The sequence below is a fragment of the Mustela lutreola genome, chromosome X (assembly GCF_030435805.1).
Source record: "Mustela lutreola isolate mMusLut2 chromosome X, mMusLut2.pri, whole genome shotgun sequence".
Lineage (NCBI taxonomy): Eukaryota > Metazoa > Chordata > Mammalia > Carnivora > Mustelidae > Mustela > Mustela lutreola.
The window spans coordinates 96047537-96064014 of NC_081308.1; the positions used below are offsets into that span (position 1 = coordinate 96047537).

The following is a 16478-nucleotide window of genomic DNA, read 5'->3' on the forward strand; positions in this document are numbered from 1 at the left end:
AATATTCCTCAACCATGAGAAAGGAGACAGTCCTGGAGGGATGGAAACTGGAGGGCATTATACTAAGACCAATACTAAAGCAGAAGAAAACCAGTGTCATCTGATCTCACTTCTATGTGGAATCTGAAAAAGTCAAATGCAGAGAGAGAGTAGAAGGAGGTTGCTAGGGGCTGAGAGGGTTGGAGGAAATGGTGAATATTGGTCAAAGGGTATGAATTTATAGTTAGAAGCTGAATAAGTTCTGGGAACTTAATGTCTTATATGGTGACTCTAGTTAACAATATTGTATTGTACACTTGAAAGTTGCTAAGAAAGTTGCTATCTTTAATGTTCTCACCAAAAAAGGTCATTTATGTGACGTTATGGATGTGTTCACTAATGTTATTATGATGAACATTTCACAATATATATGTATCAAATTATCACATTGAACACCTTAAACCTACCCAATGCCATATGTCAATTATATCTCAATAAAGACAATCCATTTCAACCCTCTCACTTTTTGGATGAAGAAAATGAGGCCCACAAAGGGCAAGTAAGTTATTCAAGGTCAAAGTTGTAAATAACAGGACTAGGACTAGAGTTCCTGGTCTTCTAACTCCTAATATCTTTTTTCACTATACACCAGCACCTAAGCACCTAAAATCTAAACCATCCTAATGGGTACTTTCATGTTCTGATTTCTTTAAACTGTCCAGTGAGAGATATTCTACAAACCCATCTAGAAGACTATGTCATTGCTATTTATGATTAGGAAATTTCTCCTAATATATAACTCAAAAGCCACCTGCTACAACATAAACCCACTTCTCTTTGGTCTGTCCTTAATTAAAATGGATCACAGATGTTCACTATCACCAGGAATATGTAAGAAATATGGACAATATGTGTGTGTACCTATGTGTGTAAAAATCCATGTATATTTATGTATATATTTATATGCATGCTTATATTTATATAACCAATAATTTAAGCTGTTTTTTTGTAGGCTAGATGATTCCTCAGTGGCAGACCAAATCTGAGAAATGATATCAATGAAGGAAGAGAGGAGTCAGGTCTTTTCATCTGTCTTCCATGCTAGAGCAAAAACTTTTAGCAACAGATAGACCCATGGGGTTGATCTAATATCTTAATATGAACTAAGCATCCAAATCCACTGATTCTCAACTAAACAGGATCTCAGATAGCCAGAACTCCTTTACTAATACTCCATTTCTAAATAAGATAGGCAAATCATAAGAAAATACACTAAGGTTTGATACTTACTTTGGCATCAAAAACCAGAGCAGGGCCTGGACTGATCCCTTGTATGCCTTCACTATTTCTCGTTTAGGGTAATATTGCTGATCTAAATGGTAGTACCATGGTCAAAAAAAGATTCAGTGATTGACTCTACTAAAGTGGGTCACATGGTGGATTGTAATTACTCATCTATACTTGATCAAAAAATAGTCACTCTCTGTCTGAGAAGTTTGTCTTTGGCAATGGAATGCTCAGTTTTGTAAGGAACAAGTTTGCAAGAGGGAAAGAAGACCCTTCTGCCAAAGGATCCAATCAGCTCAATCCACTCTGGAGATTAGTGGCGCCAGACTGTGCCCATACCTCCCGAGCTCTCCTTTCTAAGGCAAGAAAATGGATTCAGAGTTTTAAACATATTTTTAAGAGGCTACCAGAAAGTCCTATTAACTAGAGCATCCTCTTCTAGATGACTGGGATTCAATGGACTCAGATTCCAAACCGAGCTGCCTTCGAGAGAAACAGTTCACTCTAACAACTGGGAAAGCTAATAGATAATACTCAACGCAGACACACTGCTTCGTTGAGCTTCCAGTGGGCTCTGGGGCCAATGTGACCACTCCTGCAATGAAGCAATCCCCCTGTAAAGCAAAGGTACTCACGGCAATAAGCTGGTAGGAGTTGTTCATCATGGCAATCAGCATGTTCAGCAGCACAACTAGGGAGATGACGTTGTATGTCCCAAACATGGTAGCTCCCACAAACTCTGTGAACTCGTGTCTGGCTTTTACATTGGTGACATAGAGATTTAAAAGGCCAAAGACAGACCAGAAGAGTGACTGGAGGGTTTCGAAGAGCCTGAAAGAGGTAGAAGAGCAGGTTAGTTAATTCTCTAGGAAGGGCAAGAAAAAGAGATAGAAAATGTGAAGGAATCTGCTTAATAAGGGGCCTGTCAGATTTATGTCCCAACAAGGAGACTGATGATGTCACACTATTTTGGTCTCTTTCCATAGACAATGCAATCAGGTGGGTTCATTTGTTTGGTACCCTTTCTGTCTCCTAGGTTTTCCCCTTCCACCTGGAATACCTTCTTTCAATCTTCTCAGTCTACACAGAGCCTATGCTTTTCTAAGAGTTCTTTCCAGGGCTCCTTCCTTTGCCAAACTTTCTCTTTCATCTTGAGACCATGTGATTTATCACCTTCCTAATTACATAATGGCAGTAAATGAGTAGTTAAGAATATGTGGCTTGGGTTAGATTGTTCTAGGTTAAAATCTCAGCTCTGTCATTTGCTAGTCAAGTGAATGTGAACAAGTTACCATTTCTGATACTTCTTTCATGCTTCTGACAGTGCCCAGGGGGGTGCTAAGCTCAGTGGAGGAGCTTAGGGATCCTTGAACTAACACACTGTGTAGATTATTTTAAACACTACGTTAACCAACAATTACCGAGAACTTACTATCTATAAACATGTTAAGCACTTTTCCGTACATGATCATTAATATCCTTATAAAACTTTATTGTTGTGGCTGAGGAAACAAAGATTCAGTGGTCACTCAGCTGTAAGTGCTGAGCCAAAATTCAAATTCAATTCCATCTGACCTCCCCAAACCACTGCATTATTTTATATTAGATGGCTTCACATATTATTGTTTCCTCTTCTAGTCTCCAAATATGTAAGTTTGCAGTGATATGTTTTCAGTGTCTAGGATTTCTTTGGCCTCATATTCTGAAGTCTGTGCTGGTAGCAATAAAAGGCAGCCAACAGCAGAAATCAACAATTTCTCACGCACACAGATGAGGAGCAGAACATAAGAAATGCTACTTTTAAGATTTGATGCCCTTTTTCTATTGCTCAAAATATGTTGTTTTAATTTTTTTAAAAAATTTATTCATTTAAATAAACTTTTTTAGAGAAAGAGAGCATGAGCAGGGGGTGGGGAAGAGGAAGAAGGAGAGAGAGAGAGAGACAGAGAGAGAAAGAGAGGCAGACTCCCTGCTGAGCACAGAGCCTGATGCGGGGCTCAATTTCACGACCCTGAGATCATGACCTGAGCTGAAGTTAAGAGTCAGATGCCCAACTGACTGAACCACCCATGTGTCCTCCAAATGTGTTGCTTTGGGGGTACAATATATTTTGAGAGGCTTAGGCATTTGTTCTTGGGTTCACTTAGAGGGTATGTGGGAAGTGTTTTAACGATTCCCTCTATCTGGAAGTGGTCTTCCCCATATCTCTGCATGACCATCTCCCTAACGTAACTGGAGTCTCAGCTCAGATGTCACTTCCTCAAAGAAGCTTTCCTCGGTCATGCTACCAAAAGTAGCTCCACCAGTTTTTTTCTTTGTCTTTTTAAAAAAGATTTTTATTTACTGAGAGAGATAGAGTGAGAGATCAGGAGCAGAGGAAGAGGCAGAGGGAGAGGGAGAAGCAGGCTCCCCACTGAGCAGGGAGCCTGATGCAGGACTCAATCCCAGGACCCTGGGATGATGACCTGAGTTGAAGGCAGATAGATGCTTAACCGACTGAGTCACCCAGGCATCCCGTCTCATTTAACTTTCTTTGTAACATTTAAAACTCCCTAAAATTATAAGAAGTAATTTTTCATTTAAATGTTTATTTAAATGAAATACATCCTCACTAGAATGTAAACTCTAGGAGGGCAGAGACATACAGCTACTCTGTACCTGGCACGATAGGCACTGAATCATACTTGTTGAATAAATGAATGAATACTTATTAGCTATTACTATTACTGTTCTCAGTGGATTAAAGTCTAGAAGACTCCAAGTCCCATTGACAACTGCCCAGCCAGTCGGCAGCACCATGGGGTTAGTCATTTTGATGAAGGCTGTGCTCTGTCTGCACTGGCCTGACTCTCATGGAGCCTCTTTCAGGGCTGTCTGGGCAACATGCACATGGCCCTTTTCAACCAGTTGCATGGCTTTTCTCTTTATCATCATAGGTAACTTCCATGATTTTTCCAGCATCACCTGGCTAGCCTAGAAGGAAGAAATTTGTTTTTTATCTGATGAAGATAAGTGCTGGCTTGTGAAGCATTTGAGGAATCAAAAGTAAGATGAGAGACTGGAGTTCAGGGGGCCAGTTGGCACAAGAACCAGAATATGGCAAGTCAGACTTAGCACAGGGTCCGAATTTCTAGGAGAGACTAAAAGTCAGGGCCAGCAAATGCAGTGCATTACAGAGCCAGGCAGCATATTAAAAATGGGAAAGATAAGGGGCTCAGGAGTCTGGTTCTACTAAGATGGCACAACCAGGATGTGCCAGGGGCCACCTGAAATCAGGACAGGTGGGAGGCCAGCAATAGCACAAGCAGCTAGCTGGTAGCTGGAGAGCAGAAGCCAGGGTGGGTGTGTTTCAGAAAAACAGAAAGGAATTGCAGAAAATTGGAAAGGTAGTTTGAAAAACCAGGGTCTCTGGAAGCTGAATGACCTCGAGCATAGAAACATTCAGTAAGGGGTGCCTGGGTGGCTCAAGTGGTTTAGTGTATGCCTTCAACTCAGGTCATAACTCCAGGGTCCAGGGATCGAGCAGTCATGTCATCCTGGATTTCACATGCCCATTCTGCAGTTCCCCAGGCTTGCAATTTCTTATTCTATCATGCATTTCCTAAGCTTCTAACTCTGGATGGAATGCTCCTGCCATCCTCCCAAACTTCTAGCTTCCACTTTCATCCTGTCTCTTTCTTTGCCCACCTCTTCTTTGTCCTGCCCTGCCTCCTTCCTTATGAGGCTGGGTTAGATGTCCCTCTTTTGTTCTCCCACAGTACCTTAGCCTGATTCCACAAAGGCATATATCACAGTGACAGTATAGGAGAGTGGCTAAGAGCAAACTTTCAGACTCCTGCCCTTATCAACTATTTGATTGGAAAACTTAAATACCTTCAAACTTCAAGTTTCCTCATCTCTAAAATGGTTTTGTAAAATTTAATTTTATTTTCTCAGTGTTCCAAGATTTATTGTTTACACACACCACACCATAGTTTATCAGAAGGATAAATACTAATTACTAACATTTACTGTGCCCTTATTATGTGTCAGCCACTATGCTAAGTGCTTTGCTTGTCTTGTAATGTTTGATTCTTGGAATAACCCTATGAAATAGCTACTATTTTTTTTTTTTTAAGATGAGAAACTAAAGCGAAGAGTGGGCACACTGGTAGGAAGTGGCATAGGTAGGATTTGCACCAGGCTCTTTTGGTCCTGGAGCCCACATGCTTAACCACTTTTCCCCATTACATAAGATACCATATATGGTGCACTAGGCACAGTGTTTGGCATAGGCTTTAAAAATGGCAACTGTTTTGCTGAAACAAATACTTCATTCCATGTTAGTAAAAAATGGCAGCTATTCTAATTGTTTACTCATATTCTTCATTAGACTATGAACTTCTTGAGGATAAGGACACCCTCATTGGCTGGCACATAGCAGTTGCTGAATACATGTTTGTTGAATAAATCTGTTAAAGATGATGGGAGATGTGGGAGAGAGAGAGCAGGGCCAACTAAACAACTAAAAAGTGGCTGCTAACTGCTCAAGCTAGATGAGTAGGAGCCTCATCTTGGACTATAAAGCGTCCCTGACAACCTACAGCTTCCCAGAAAAAAAAAAAAAAAAAAAAAAAAAGATGATGGGAGAAGTACCCATGGGAGAAGTATTAAGGAAAGTACAAATAATTGGCACCCTCCTGTGATAAGAGTAGCAGGAAGGCTATGAACTTAAAATAGGGGGAAAAGCAGGAGACAATCAACAACAATATTTAAAACCTGGCCAGAAACATAAAGAACCCTTGATGGGGACTGAGTTTGTATCCATGCAATAAGATGGGACAATATGGGCTGAATGCTAGCTAGAAAAATCTCTACTGATTAAGTAGGAATAACCACAAATGAATGGAGTTGGTCTACAAGGAGGTCCCAAGTGAACTGCTCTGTCACTGCTACGACCTGCGATGGCTTGGTATGTATTCGTGATTATTTCAAGTTTCCACAAATTTTGTGTAACTTCACCAAACAAGTCTTACACCTGCATCCCTGGATAAAAGAACAGACTGCAGCTTGTATGCCTGGATTGAAATCCTGACTCTGCCACTTACAATCTGTGTGACTGGAGACAACCTGTGTAACTGCTTTGTACCCTAATTTCTCTATCTGTAAAATGGGTAATAATAATAATGCCTACCTATAGCATGGTTATGAGGATTAAATGAGTTAATTCATGTAAAGCTCATTTGTACTAGTGTCTAGACATAACATTCAGTAAATATTAGATGCTTTCATGATTATTGTCAACCTTTACATTTCTTTATTGTCTTTATAGATTGTCATTCATTTGGATATCTAGTTATACATAGCTGCAACCATAGTGTGTACAATTTTTGTGTTTTTAAGAGTTACACATTTAGGGTATGTTACTTTTTGTGTATATATAGAATCTGCATGTGTATCATTTTAATAGCTGCCCAATATTCCACCCAGTGAATATCACGCCTGTCTTGACATTTTTATCAATGCTTTTGATAAGAATAGATGGCAAGCTTCTAAGATCTTCAGATGATACAAGACTGGGAGTGATAACTAATAGATGGGATGACAAGACCAAGATTCAGAAAGGTTTCAAAATCATGGAGCAATGGGCTGGAACTAACAAGAGGAAATTTAATAGGGATCAATGTAAAGCTTTGTTCTTGGGCCAAGTGCCCAAATTCAGGATGACGGATGTAGGAGAAATGCCAAGTATTTTCTCTGACAGCAAGCTAAAAGTGGAACAGCAGAGTGATACTGTGCTAAGTGCTTTGCATGTGTTAATATTTGATTCTCAGATCTTCAGTATGGCCAGATACTTCAGCCATATGAGTAGGGACAGTGCAGACGTAAATCTAGATTGAAGATAGGATGGGCATATCGAACATCATTACGTCTTAGGCCTCTGTGGTAGGTACCAGGCTTCTAAAGTGGGGTAATCTCAGTCTGGTGGGTGAAAGAGTGAACAACGACTAACATACAAGTTATATTGTCACAGAGATGTGCTTAGAATGCCATAGGAAACAAACACAGGAGGAGACTGTAACTGAGAGTAGGGTTAGAATGGGTAAGAAGAGACTTAGAAGAGCAGGTTATTTTTCAGCAGAGGCTTGAAAGATGGGTTAGAGTTTTCCAGGCTGGCCAGGTGGGGATGGGCATTCCAGCCAGGCAGAGGGAATGGTGTGGGATGTGCAAAGGCCCATAGGCCAAGATGCTTTCCTGTAGTTGGGAAGAACAAGGTGTTACCTATGGGGAAGAGGAGTGAGAAGCTGGAAATGTGGGGTCCAGATTATCAAGGTCCTGTGTGTTATGGTAAAGAAGTGGATTTTACACTGGGGAAGATTTCAATACCTGGCAGGCATGAAGCTGGGTGGTAAAAGGATAAGACTGGTGTTTAGGAAGAAACTTCTGTGAGGCAGGTGGGAAAATGTTTGGAGGAGAAAGACTACTGGAAGCAGGGAGACCGGTTGATGGGTGGGGGGGTGGGGGGTAAAGGATGGGGGTAGGGATATGTGCGCATGTGTGTACGTGTGCGCACCCACGCACGCACACGTGCACGCGCGCGCACCCACGTGCACTCATGAGCGCGCATATGCGTTAAAGGCTATATTCAGGAGAGATTTACCGAGTTCAGCTGCACGACTTGGTGAGAGACTGGACGAGTTGCGGACGGAAGAGGGTAAGAGTCATAAATGACTTCTAGGGTTCTGGCTGGTGGCATTTAATAAGATGAAGTGAAGGGGAAATAGATTTGGGGTGGGGATATGGAGATAACGGAATTTAGCTGTCGACATTTTGTGCTTGGAACGCCGGGGCACAGCCATGTGCGTTCGGGAGGTATCTGGAATTGAGGGCTGGAACCTCAGAAAGAGACATAAGATAGGCAAGTTAGCTTCTTGCCACTTCCACAGTTTTTCTATCGCAGGTTCTATGCCCTCAGAATGCTGATGCTTTCCCGGTTACTTCTCTCAATAGTAGATGAAGGCGAGGTGTCCCCAGGATGGAGTACTAGACTTAAAACTGCCGATAGTATGGTCATGTGGTTGTCAGTAAGGATGGTGAGGTCTTCCTGAATTGTGTGCCTGGGAAAAAAAATCTTTTTTTTTTCTTTTTTCTATTCTTTTTTTTTTCTTTTTTCTATTCTTTTTTTTTTTTTAAAGCCAAAGAATAGCAAAGGCGTCTCTGGAGAATCGGAAGGAAACGGATGACAATAAGCCGATGGCACAGTTTATGTCAGATATATAAATGAGCTTGCTTTCTCTTTGTCTTAAAAGATGAGTTTTCCTGATGCTCTGACGAAATAGTGTATATTTTAGCAGGTATTATAAATGCCGGAGTTGAGGTGTTTAAAGGAAAATGTTAAGCTGAGCCAGACTTCCATGGAGGAAAAAAAATCAACACCTAGAAGAAAAGTTGAGGTGGTATTACTGCTGATTTGGCTCCAGCATGACAACGCTTCTTTATACCTGATGCCCCAAGGTATAATTTTGAGTGTGCCAGGTCCACATTCTTGTTTATTGTCCCTGCTGGGCAAGTGATGGGAGCAGAATGTAAGTTGGCAACAGGGGTATTAATAATGACTATACAAATTCGCAAGAAGGCATTTCATAAACTTCTTCAACAGAGTTTACATGGAAGAGCAATTTGACAGGGGGACCTGGCCTCCTGGAAGGCACCTCACTTTCAGGTGTTCAGTCCTATTGCACACTTTGATGTGAACAAATGCAGCCTCTTGGTGCTCAAACTACCACAGCATTGCTCTTCATATTGAAAACAGGTTGATAGAGGAGTTCTGCCTCTAGAGTAATACAGGAGAGAAAGCAGGGCCTAGCCAAGAGGCACTAGCAGGGTGACCCGTTGCCGTTATACATTCCTGGCTGGCTTAACCAAAAATCCCACTCTCTTCTCATCAACTCATTTGACTTCTTTTTTTTTTCCTTTCACATGAGTGCCGTTTCCCCATGCAAGATTTTCCCTTGAGTACTGGGAAAAGAGGCAGGGGGTGTGGCCTAGTGGAGGGGGTGGGGACTGAAAATGCACAGTGGAATGAGTCAGCATTTTTCAAACTCTGTTCATTGGTACATCATCCTGGCCAATGCATTTGGGGTAATCTTTTCTTACATCGTGGATTCACAATGAAGTACCTAAGAAGACCCGCAGTTAAGAAATCCTTTAAAATTTGTCCTAGCATTTCCAAAAGTCAATTCATCATATTTACGTGTCTTAACATCCCCATGAACTGTGGTTATTTATAACCCATTTTAGGAAATGCTGCTAGAAACAAATAATAGGGGTAGGCTACATAGCATTGTTTTTTCCCCTTTTTTTTGGTGAAACTTGGGGGTGAGCAGAAACTCATTTTTTCCTCTGGTCTTTGTTACTGAACACATTTCTAGGACATCTGAATTGTGTGGCACTGAACTGCCTTAGTTTATAGGATTAAGGGGAAAAAATGTAGTTTAGTTTAATGACTAAAACCCTCTCATGAGCTTGGGGTCATTACTGTAAATACCAGTGTTGAGTGGCACTTTCCAGAACTGGGGGGGTTGAGATGGACATGTTACAGGACACTGAGTCTAGCGTAAGCCCAGGACGTCTCTTGAATTCTAACAAATTTCCTATCGTGTGCTTATTTTCTTCTTGTTTGTTTCCCCTAACAGTGATTTGTCGGAAAATAACAGCCATCTTGGAGGCTTGAAGGTCCTAAGGAAGGAGACGTTGAGTTTACAAAGAAAAGGTACACAAACTCCATGTGTCTGGCAGCAGTGGACTCATGGACAGCTTCATGAGCTGCCTCCTTGTGTCTCAAATGGGAAAAGGGAGACATTTCTGATCCATGCTAGGGGAGCTAAACTAATCCCAGAAGGTGAACTGATTCAAATCTTGCCTTCAGCCTGTCCCATCTCTAGCTTACTCCTATGAAAGGACATATAGATGTCACTGGGAGGTGCTCATGAGCTTTTATTCTAAGCCCTGTCTATGCTCTGCTTTGGCCTATGGCCCAGAGAATTTGTCCCTCCCAGCATTCCATCTTCTGTTCCACACTGTGTGGACTCAGGCAGTCATACTGGTTCTTATGAAGCATTCCCCATCAATATTGCTTGAAGGGTGGATTTGCATGTGTTCTGTTTTGGAATAGAAATGCTCCCCAGTAGGATGTAATGTCCATCCCCACAGTGCAATCAGGAAAAAGGGATGCAACCACTTTGCATAAGGCCTGTTCAAACATACCAGTTCTCCTATAAACTTTTACCTTAATTCCATCAACTCCTATGGTCTTACCTCCAGTCTCTATTAGGATTTCACTGACAGGCGTTGGTTTTGTAATACTAGATAGGGGAGGTTTTCCTCAGCCAGACATAATAATCCATTCCCATAAAAACATTTGGGTAAAGGAGACACAGGGTTTTTACATAAAGCCTGTTCAAACATTCTAACTTTTATGATCCTATTGACACTTAACATTTTTTAAATAAGATTTTATTCATTTATTTAAGAGGGAGAGAATGAGAGAGAGTGAGAGAGAGAGAGAGAGAGTGAGAGTGAGTGTACACAAGAGGGGAAAAGTCAGAGGGAGAAGCAGATTCCCCGCTGAGCAGGGAGCTCGTTGTGGGACTTGATCCCAGGACTCCAGGATCATGACCTGAGCTGAAGGTAGTCGCTTAACCAACTGAGCCACTCAGGTGCCCTGATGCTTACATTTTTAATTTTTTACTTCTTTTTAAGTAAGCTCTATACCCAGCATGGGGCTTGAACTCATGATCTTGAGATCAAGAGTCACATGCTTTATATATTGAGCCAGCCAGGTGTCCCTATCCTTACATTTTTATATTTTCTCAATCTAACTACAGCCTGAGTCAGGGCATCACCAAGGGGTTTTGGTATTACAGTTAAGAGGAGTTCTGTATGAATGAGTCCAGAAACTTCTCTTTTCCACCCTCTAACCATTTTACTTACTGTTGTACAGAAGACTTTGGGTTCCCAGCTAGAGTTTGAGCCAAGGAACCCTGGCCTTTTTGTCAGTCTTTAACTTATTTTGTCCAAACACTGCCCCAAATGATTGCTGGTTAGGTTTCTCATTGTAATTTTTGCCTGCTGGCTTTTTAAAATTCTCCAAACTGGGATAAATAAAGTAGACTTGTTTTGGGCCCTTTAATGTTGGGGGACCAGTATGGAGTCCCTTTGGCCATCCAAACCTTCGGGAGTGTTGTGTTAAAGTCTTTACTTTAACCCTGTCAAAGTCTGTTTTATTCATCTCCGTTCTTAATAACCACCTAAAGATTTCCATCCTGTGGGATGAGTCCTGGGACTCTTCTCTGTTTCCTCTTTGTTTTGCTCCTTTCAATATTTGCTTTATTCACCTTATTCCTTAATAACTGTTTAAAAGCTTCCACTTTGTGGCCTTTTCCTATTCTACTGTTAATTAACCTAATTTTTTTATTAAGACCCATGAGAGAAAGCTGAGACATCAAATTGCAAAGGTTTCCCAGAGTGTTTTTTGGTTTTGCAGCCGTAAGGTTATATGGGGTGCCTGTGTGAAAGAGGCTCCTTAACCACAGCATTTACTATGACCTGAGTAATGGGGGCATATTCAGCAGGCAGATTTCTCAGTCATCTTGAAGTCATTTCCATGTATCTTGTATAGGAAGCATGTCAGCGGCTTCATCTGGGGTATTCCACTTGGCATTTATAGGGGGAATTGAGAAGTCCCCCCTCTCAGGGTAAACACGCCCTACAGGGGCTTTTATCCAGTTAACTGGGCTGGTCATTCCCTTGGGAATAGCCTCCTTTGTATCTGGATCACATATAGTCATCTGTGATTGTTTAGTCATGAGCTATGGGTCCTGTATCAACCCAAACATGCCCTTCCACTGTACAGTATTCAAAATTAAAGGCACAGCTCCTAAATTGGTTACTCTCATAATCTGTTTTACTAATGGGTCTTCAGGAAGCTGATGATATCCACAAAATGAAAACAATTCCTTCATACTGAATTCTCTGGTTTCAGTAGTTTCTTAATTTTGCTGTGCTCCACACTGACCACCTTCTTGGTGACCAGAGGTCTTAGAGGGACCTTCTGTTGTCCTCTACAATTTTTACCTTGAGGGGTGACTTTGAGTCTAGTGGTCCAAACTCAGACTGACCCAAATCTGTGAGCTTCCATGCCTTCTCCAGACACCCTATTGTCCCCAAATCCCCATGTGCTCACCAATCTATAAGCTCTCCAAAACCTGTCCTTTAAGGTTTTTGTGGAGGCTTCATTGAATAGTCATGATTGATTAGATTCATTGGCCACTGGTTTAATTAAACTCAGTCTTCAGCAACTCTCCCTTCCCTGGTGCTTGAGGGGTGGGACTGAATGTTTCAACCCTTTAGTCACTTAAGGTTGATTCTCCTGGCAACCAGCCTCCATCCTTAGGTTGTTTTCCTAAAGTCACCTTCTTAACACACCAAAAGACACCTTTGTCAGTCTTGGCCCTTAGGAAATTCCAAGGCTTTTAGGAGCTCTGTGCCAGAAACAGGAAGGCCAAATACACATTTCTTATCATACATCACAATATCCCAGTCTACATTAAGATAGTCTTGCATCCCTCCTTTTTCTTTGTTCTTGATTCAGAATACGTAATTTAGCTTTGGTAATCACTCGTTCAGAGGAATAGCCTTGCTCTTTCATTTCCTTGGTTAGTGATGCTTTTAGGAGTGAGGAATTATTTACCCCCTTTTCAAAGATTCCTACCAAAATTATTTAGAACTAGCTCTTTAGAGGAGTTCCTGGGAGCCCATGTATGTGTCTCTTTCTTCTCTCACCTAACTGCTTCCTCTCTTAGTCTTCTATAGCGAGAAGGTTTCTATAGCGAGAAATCCTTTGGGTTGATCCATAAGTAAGCTTTGTGTGGACTGTCAAAAAACAGTGATAAAGCTATGGACTGAAAATAGAGCAAAGAAAGAGAAAGCAGAAAAAGGCCAGGGAGGGGGGAGGGTCTTACGTGGAGAAGGCATTATTCTGTTTCTCACATCGGATTCCCTTGCAGTTGTTTGGCTCATCGATCGCTCTGGTCTCATAATAAAAGTAAAGCTGGTTCAATCCATTGGCAAAAGCCAGCAGTACTAGGCAGTAGATAAAGAGGAATTTGAGGATATCGAGCAGCATGCGCCCCAAAGAGATCTGCAGAGGTCCTAAGTGGGAGTTGGCTGTGAACAGGGATATGAGACGCAACGAACTTAAAATGTTGGATATTGCAAAGAGCGCTTCTGCAATCAGGGTCGGGTGCCACATTTCCCATTCTTCCCTTGGACGAGAACCGTTATACTGCAAGAAACAAGTACACAAGGTGAGAGGTACAGTGAGCATTTATAAAATTTTTTCTTCTTTTCTCCTGTCTAGTACCCAAACAAAGCCACTAAAGTAAGCATCAAGCATTCATTTATACAACAGGCCGTGTGCATGGCACTGTTTGTCTCCCTTCCCCATCCAATCAATATATGATGTTAATAACTCTTTTCCTCCCACTCTCACCCAAATATATTCCCTGCATCTACACAGAGAAAAATGAATTTTGAAGCAATCATCTGGAGCAACCACCTGTGGTTTATCCACAGACATTTTCTAACTCTGAGTTTACCAGATTGTTGGGGAGAGTCACTGGAACAGAGCCATCGGTATGCCCAAGGTAGTGGGGACAAATTACTCTGTTTCCTAATGAGATTTCAGATTCCTACCAAAATTGTTTAGATTTACCTCCCCAGGCCCCCATTTCCTTCTGAGTACCACAGACAACTTGTAGTTACTGAAGGATGAGGGATAGGTTCTGCCTCCTCGGTGTGCAGTGTTCATCCTGCCCTCCTTGCTGACTCACAGTTTGGGGCTGCTAGAGCAACCTTAGAGGGCCATTGCTCAGTTTTCTGTTGGAGTTTAGCAGTCTGTAATGTATTTCATTCAATTACAAATAGCATGTAAGCCTTCCAGGTAGTGAATTTAGTACTGCTCCACATGGTGGTGTAGGCATGTATTTTATAGTTCCTTTGACAGCCCTACAAGTCCACATGTCCTTCTAGTACAAATGAAGAGCCAGGAAGTTGAAGGAGAGGAAGAGCCAGTGTTTCTGGGGTTGGTTACCCATTTTTCAGCCCCATTCTGGACTTCCAGCTCCTGGAACATTAGGAGCAGCTTTATAGAAAGATAGCTTCACTGTGAGGCCTTATAACCGATTTGGGCTCTGTTAACTTAAAACTGCCTGTATCTCTCCATTTCACCGTAAAATGAGGATAGTATCTACTCCTGTCCACTGCACAGGTTTGTGATTATGTGTCCATATGTGAGAGAGTGTGTACTCCATAAGGAGAGATGTTATAGAAATATAAGAACTTGCTTATTACCTTCCCCAAGACAGAAGTAGATTTTGCCTGGAATTCAATCCAAAGCATATTGCCTTGAGCTCTCATCTAAATATCACAATTTCTCAGGACTAAATGTAAACAACTTTTCTGAGAAAATGTTGCATTGGGGGCCAAATTATATTGTTAGCATTTCTAAACTGTGGTTCAGTTCCAACAACTGACAAAACTGGTGTTGTTAAAATCATTTGTGTGTATCCAATATTCTTCTCTGTTAGAAGAGTTGAGAGAAACCTTGCCACCCTTGTGCTTCCGTTTCAGATGAACTTTAGGTAGATAATCTGTTTTATATACTCTTGGCCAAATCTTATATCCCTGCATTTTTCCTTCCCAAAATAACAGCACCAAAAATACCCCACATTGGCTGCATCGCTGTGAGGGGTGGGTATCTTCAGGCCTATTTTACAAGTGGGAGAACTGAAATCCAGGTAGCAGAGTGACTTGCTTCTCATCACACAGCAAGCTGGTGGCAGAGCCAGGCCTAAAGTTGTGATCTCAACACACTTGGTCTAGTATTATCTCTATTAAATATTCACTCAAATGATAGTTGATATCACAGCATATATGTTAGATGGGTCTTTAGAAGTTCTGAGCTCTGAGACATGGAGATATTAATAATGAAACAGACCTATATTTTAGAACTAGAAATTATCAACTAGAACCTGCACAGCTCTTAATTCAGGATTTTCCTCCCTCTATAATCACAGCTGTAAGCACAGGGAAGTCTGGTGCCCGGGGGACAGTGAATCTGGATTTGTAGAACATTCAGAAGTATGAAAAAGGCTTCTTACGGCAAATCTGTGTTTTACATCTTTACCTTTGGAGGAAGATATTATAGAATATGAAAGCAAGGAATAAACTTGGAGATCTTTTAGCGTCAAGGTCAGCGAAACTTTTTCTGTCAAGGGTCAGATAGCAGAAATTTTTGATTAGTGCATTATATGGTCCCTTTTACAGCTACTCAACTCCTCGTTGTAGAAATAATAGGGAATAAGTGAACATATGGATATGGCAGCCGACCAAATTTGATTTGCAGACCATAGTTTGATGGCCCCTGATCTAACACAAGTGGTTTGCAAATTGTGTTCCTTGAAGCCTGAGGGTTTAGTAGAAGCATTTTGTAGCCGCTCTGGGAGCCAAAGAAAAGGCTTGGAAGATTGATTCCTCAATCCAAATCCAATCTTTGAGCTCTCTCATATATTGAAGTTTTGAATAAGTTTTAACTTCAAGATATGGTTTCATGGAAACAGTTAAAAGGCTGACAGCCACTGATCTAGTCCAATCTGCTTATTTTGCAGAGGCAGAATCTTAGGCTCAAGGAGGTAGAAGGATGACCTATGGTAATCTAGATTGTATCAGAACAAGGATTACATTCAGGTTTCCTGATTCTTTACTTAGTGATACTAGGAGGCAAGAAATTTTTTCTTATATTCTTTGAGATAGAATCCAGATTGAAAATTGGCATCCATGTCTTTCAAAGGGGTATAAATTGGAGTCTATCATTTCAGAAGCCAAATATGATGAGGGCCAGCCTAAGGTAGGGCCTTAATAATAATAAGGACGGAGTGGGAGATTGTGTCTTCAGCCACGTACTGGATGAAGAAAGGGCCATAACTCAATGGGTATCAAAGTTCAGATAAGGTGGTCTTGGGATAAATCTAGGTGGTACTATCCTAGAAGACACAAGGATAATTATTCTCCATTTGTAGGATTATCTGGGGGCCACTGAGGGCCAATGTTATGTGTATTTGTTCCTTTTGAGTACTTTGGTATGTGCCTTGCCTTTTGGTTTCTGTTGTTGC

The 16478-nt window shown here is 41.4% G+C and overlaps 1 protein-coding gene across 1 annotated transcript in view; it reads right to left on the reverse strand.

Annotated features, from left to right (window-relative positions):
* TRPC5 (transient receptor potential cation channel subfamily C member 5) overlaps nt 1-16478 on the reverse strand; it is a 250098-nt gene that overhangs the window by 28555 nt on the left and 205065 nt on the right. The window contains exons 6-7 of the mRNA XM_059158051.1: nt 13269-13591; nt 1902-2097 (exon numbers count right to left, since the gene is read on the reverse strand). Coding sequence (XP_059014034.1) covers nt 1902-2097; nt 13269-13591 — 519 coding nt within the window. The remainder of the gene's footprint in view (nt 1-1901; nt 2098-13268; nt 13592-16478) is intronic.